Source organism: Bison bison, unplaced genomic scaffold (assembly GCF_000754665.1).
Source record: "Bison bison bison isolate TAMUID 2011002044 unplaced genomic scaffold, Bison_UMD1.0 scf7180017853353, whole genome shotgun sequence".
NCBI lineage: Eukaryota > Metazoa > Chordata > Mammalia > Artiodactyla > Bovidae > Bison > Bison bison.
Window position 1 is genome coordinate 11949 of NW_011483926.1, and position 5959 is coordinate 17907.

General features: G+C 40.0%; 1 protein-coding gene across 1 annotated transcript; it reads right to left on the reverse strand.

Moving 5' to 3' along the window:
- Positions 1-3457: 3457 nt before the first annotated feature.
- Positions 3458-4393, reverse strand: LOC104998972 (olfactory receptor 2AG1-like). The gene has a single exon (XM_010854372.1). The coding sequence runs from the start codon at positions 4391-4393 to the stop codon at positions 3458-3460; it is 936 nt and encodes a 311-aa protein (XP_010852674.1).
- Positions 4394-5959: the final 1566 nt, after the last annotated feature.

Here is a 5959-nt window from a genome sequence, read left to right on the forward strand (position 1 = left end):
CCTATGTTTTCTTCTAGGAATGGGAACATAGTTAATCAATTTCAACTTTATAATTGTTGGAGTAGAAAATTAGCTATTGGAATATCTTATCCTTAGGGCTAATGGGTAAAGAAAAGTCTTATGATGGCAATTATAGGAACAATCAAAGTCCAGGGGCTTTTGATCAGGATTTATTTCTCACACAAGTTATTTATATTTCATCTGGGAGTAAAAACTCTTGTTGTGTAAATCTTGGAGTACACACATACACACACTTATGGGCACACAGATCTGATTGTATACTTACTGATTGATTTATTTCTTCTTTTGATATGTTTCTCCTGTTTGCTATTTTTTGATAATATATCAAAAACATTTTTTGATATGTTTCTCCTGTTCCTGGAGAAGGGAATGGCTACCCACTCCAGTATTCTGGCCTAGAGAATTCCATGGACTGTAGCCCACCAGGCTCCTCTGTCCATGGGGATTCTCCAGGCAAGAATACTGGAGTGGATTGGCATGGCCTCTTCCAGGTGATCTTCCCAACCCAGGGATCGAACCCAGGTCTCCCTCATTGCAGGCGGATTCTTTACCATCTGAGCCAACAGGGAAGCTGAAGAATACTGGAGTGGGTAGCCTATTCCTTCTCCAAGGGAACTTCCCAACCCAAGAATTGAAGCGGCGTTTCCTGCAATGCAGGCGGATTCTTTACCAGTTCAGCTACCAGGGAAGCCCTCTGTTAGCTATAGATCTTCAAAAATATGTCACAATTCTATAGCGGTGTGTAGGGACTTTTTTCATTCACAGTTATTTCACTGATGCTACTTTGTTTTTACTTTTGAACAATCAGCAATAATACATTTTTACAATAATGTCAAAGGGTAATTGGACAATACAGCTCACTGACTATTTCTCTGTTAAAGGCAGCTGAAAATTAGAGTAGTATTTGCTCAGTTAGCACTGAATAAAGATAATTTGTTCAGCAGAAACAAAGGACAGATCATTTCTAATTAGAACATTTAATAGTTGTATAAATATGGAAAACCATCAACTCTTTCTGAGAATCAGTCATTTTATTTGTGAAATGGGGATAGTATTTGTCCTGCTTTAATCTTTATAATTCTAAAGGCTAAAAGTAACTAATATTTATATATCCAATAATAAATTTTAAAAAGCAGACTGTACAGAAGCTGCAATGAGGAATAGAGAAATATATATATAAAGGAGATTTTGATAAACCTTTCCCAATTCAAACCAGAGCAAATGGACAAAAAATAGCAAAAATAAAAAAGCTAAAGATATAATCAATTAAAAAGTACAAACACATATCAAACTGCAAACTATCATAATAAAATTGTATCTCTTTCCAGTGTATATGGAACATTCACAAATATTGTTACAAACATAATCTCAATAAGTTGCAAATAAATAGTTATTATGCAAGAAGCATGTATATATCATTAGCTGTAGGGAATGGGAGTGAGAAGTTTGGAGAGGGCAAAAACACCAGCTAGATTTCTTGGGATAGATATTACTTCATAGGTTGATTTTTTAATCAGGTAAATATTTTATATAATTTAAAATAAAATAAAAAATTTAAAACAATTCATAAAAATTGAAAGAAAAATGTCATAAACAAATCTAGCTATGTATCCAGATTGTGATGTGTGTGTGGTGAGATAAAACAGCTGAGGGCTGTGTTGTTGCCATCAGGACCTGGAACATTTGATGAGAGGCAAAAAGATGAGACTAGGGAAGAGAAGCAAAGGCGTCAGTGGTATTGCTAATGCTAGATGGTGAATACGTATGAATGTTATATGTACATATATAGAACCAGTTTATTTGTATATATATACATGCTGTGCTGTGCTTAGTTGCTTAGTCATGTCTGACTCTGTGACCCACGGACTTTAGCCTGTCAGACTCCTCTGTCCATGGGGATTCTCCAGGCAAGAATACTGGAGTGGGTTGCCATGCTCCTCCAGGGAACCCAGGTCTCCCACACTGCAGGCGGATTCTTTACTGTCTGAGCCACCAGAGAAATCCAAGAATACTGGAGTGGGTAACCTATCCCTGCTCCAGGGGATCTTCCCAACCCAGGAATTGAACCAGGGTCTCCTGCCTTACAGGAGGATTCTTTACCAGTTGAGTTACCAGGAAAGACATACATACATATGTATATATTACTTGTAGATACATTATGCATTAGAATAAGGGTATATTATCTAGCTCCTGGTATTACGAAGACCAGTTAGTAATCTGCTATAGTAAAAGTCCAGGGCAGAGATAATGGTAATTGGGACCAGAGTGGAATATTTGAGTGTTGAAAACTGGGATGTTTTTAGGGAAAGAAATACCACAGAACTTACTGATAGATTGGATCTTTGCTAAATCTTGTCCAAAGGAAATATTAGTTCTTTTTTTTTTCATGGAAAGTTATCTTTTTAAAATTTGTTTCCTTATGTAATTAGCTTCAAGCATTACAGAGTAGCTAAAGGTTTCCAGGCAAGGTATGTGGAACAGAGGAGTTCATTTTAAATTCAGAATTTAAGAAATCTTCAAAGGGTCTGAGGCAGAAAGGAGTTAATAAAGGAAAAACAAGGTGACTGGGCAAAGTGTAAGTGGTGATGATGCAGATATTGGTAAGACTGCTTCCATTTCAGATGTCGATTTGACCATTAATTCCTATTCAGGAGTACCAATCAGGGCCGAGGCTTTAAAGGAGCATGTTCCCATTAGGGAGCTCTTGAATTATGATGCTCATTACCAAGTGTGCTGGCTGCTTTCACACATGACCTTTAAGGCATCAATAATTTATAATGTGATTTATTTGTAAATAATGTGAAAAGAAAGTACTTGGCTGTCCTGATACAACATGAGTAGCTTGAGGAGTTGATGCAGAAACCAAAGCGTAGGTAACTGTGTAAGATTTTTTTTCCAGTGTCTAGGACTCTGATATAAACCTGGGAAGGTCTGCCCACAGTAAAATGTCTAATATTGTATGACTACAAATGCTCACTAATAGGAAGGTAAAAACTGAGAAATTCTGTCAATAGCAACAAGTAAAATTCAACATTTCTATCTTCATTTTATCTTCATGTTCCTCTCTAGTTTTTATTTCTGCTTTAAATTGAGCTGTCCAAAAAATCTGACTAACTTTCTCTGTGATTGGGTTTAGTATTGTCAGAGGGTAAGAAAAGAAACTACTGAAGTAAAATGTAAGGTCACTCTGTCAGAACAGAAAAAGAATTTCAAACATATCCTGGGATATTGATCAGAGAAATGAATGCTTCTTAACTATCAAAATACAGAGCTGATAGAGACAAAGTTGTGTCTCTAAGACCAAATGCGGACTTAGTTCTAATGTGGCAGATTTTCAGAATTTTCATAATGTAGAAGAACCACATAAAACCAGGAGTGGATATGAAGCACCATCTAGGAGTTATAGGGCTTCAATATCACACTGGCAGCCACCATCCTAGATAAGAGAAAACCTCCCTAATACTCTCCTGAAGGCCCCTATTACCTCCTTGTTTCTCAGACTATAGATGAGAGGGTTCAGTGCTGGAGTAATGACAATATAAAATACAGAGAGGATGTTGTCCTGTTGGGGACTGTGGTGGGAGCTGAGCTGGACATACATAAACATGGCAGCTCCATAGTACATTCCCACCACAGTCAGATGAGAAGAACACGTGAAGAGGGCTTTCTGCCTTCCCTCTCCTGAGGACATGTGGAGGACAGCAGCTAGGACAAACGTATAGGAGGCAAGGACAGCAGCAAGGGAGGGCATGAGAAAGACGGAACCTGACACATACACCATGAACTCATATCTGGAGGTATCTGCACAGGCCAATTTCAGCAAGGGTGGGATCTCACAGAAGAGGTGCCTGATTTCCCGGGTCATGCAGAAAGGAAAATGCATGGTATATGAAGTGTGTATCACAGAATTCAGGAATGCCAGGGTCCAAGGGGTGGCCATCATGAGCCAGCAGATCCTGGGCCTCATGAGGACCATGTAGTTCAGAGGATGACAAATGGCCACATACCTGTCATAGGCCATGAAGGCCAGTAAGAGGCCCTCTGCACCACCCAGGGTCAGTACTAGGAACATCTGAAGGGCACAACCCTCAAAGGAGATGGCATTCTCTCCATGCAGATAATCCACAAGCATTTTAGGAATAACTACAGATGTAAGCATTAAATCCATGAGAGAAAGCTGGCTGAGCAGGAGGTACATGGGCACATGGAGCCGGGCATCCATTGTGATGACCAGGAACAGCAGGCCATTGCTGGTGAGGGCCAGTGTGTACAGGACTGAGATTGTAGTGCAGAGCAGTCCGGGAGACCCACTGTCGGTCAGAATCCCCACCAAGATGAAACCACTTTCCAAGGTGGAGTTATAGAGCTCCATTTCTGTGGTTTATTTTTCATTATCTGAAATTATGAAAAATCAGATAAGGTAGTTCTGATGTGGTCACTGGGGACTCCTTGCCTTTACAATGTTAAAGCCCTTGATTGAAAGAAATTAGTTGCTCAGTTTATCATACCATGTATTAGTCATTCATTCATAAATTAAATTACCAAGTATGTACTGATAACATATTGTTAAAATAGCACATTTCTTTCCTGTTTCTGATGTTTCCTTCATTATAGGCAAGTCCCATTTGGGCAGTAATTCTGCATTTGCTCTGCTTTACCATCCCACTTCCTTCTCTTGAGAAACAGGAGCAACTTAACCAATGGGAAACATTAAAGGGAAAATCTAGACATATAGACATATGGAGTGCACTAAGTCACTTCAGTCGTGTCCAACTCTGCGACCCCATGGACTGTAGCCTGCCAGGCTCCTCTGTCCAAGGGATTCTGTAAGCAAGAATACTGGAGTGGGTTGCTGTGCCCTCCTCCAGGGGATCTTCCCAACCCAGTGATTGAACCCATGTCTCTTTACATCTCCTGCACCGGCAGGTAGGTTCTTTACCACTAACGCCACCTGGGAAGTTCAGACATATGGTATCTAGCTTCTTTTTCCTTCCCTTCTTTTCAGGAGATGCAGCATCTTTGAGAAGGCCTAACACATATTTCCTTCTCTCCCACCCAGGTTGTGAAGCAATTGAGACAGGAGATATTTGTGCAGCCAAAACATCACCCTATTTTTCATAAAGTAGAAATTACAGGATGTAATTTCTGTGTCAGTGGATAATGGACTTCCTAAACCAACCTCAAAATGAACATAATTACCTTTGCAGTCACAAGCAAAGCAGGACCAGGTCAGTACTTCCCACTGAAGAAGGACTGGTGGAACAGGAGAACAAGAGATACAAGTACTGGTCATTGTATCTTCTAAGAAAAAGAGAGAATTTTATTCCGGTTCATTCTCCAATTAGATTAACTTCCTCCCTGAAACTTGAGAAGAAAGGAGAGAATAGAGACTAAGGATTAACGTTCAGTTCAGTTCAGTTGCTCAGTCGTGTCCAACTCTTTGCAACCCCATGGACTGCAGCACACCAGGCCTCCCTATCTATCACCAACTCCCAGAGTTTACTCAAACTCATGTCCATTGACTCAGCTCTTTGCATCAGGTGGCCAAAATACTGGAGTTTCAGCTTCAACATCAGCCCTTCCAATGAACACCCAGGACTAATCTCCTTTAGGATGGACTGGTTGGATCTCCTTGCAGTCCAAGGGACTCTCAATAGTCTTTTCCAACAACACAGTTCAAAAGCATCAATTCTTCGTCTCTCAGCTTTCTTTATAGTCCAGCTCTCACATCCATACATGACTACTGAAAAAACCATAGCCTTGACTAGACGGACCTTTGTTGGCAAAGTAATGTTTCTGCTTTTGAATATGCTATCTAGGTTGGTCATAACTTTCCTTCCAAGGAGTAAGCGTCTTTTAATTTCATGGCTTCAATCACCATCTGCAGTGATTTTGGAGCCCCCCAAAATAAAGTCTGACACTGTTTCCACTGTTTCCC

Bases quoted from the DNA above. Each gene is read 5' to 3' on its own strand.
- LOC104998972 (XM_010854372.1), bottom strand. From the start codon at position 4,393: ATGGAGCTCTATAACTCCACCTTGGAAAGTGGTTTCATCTTGGTGGGG.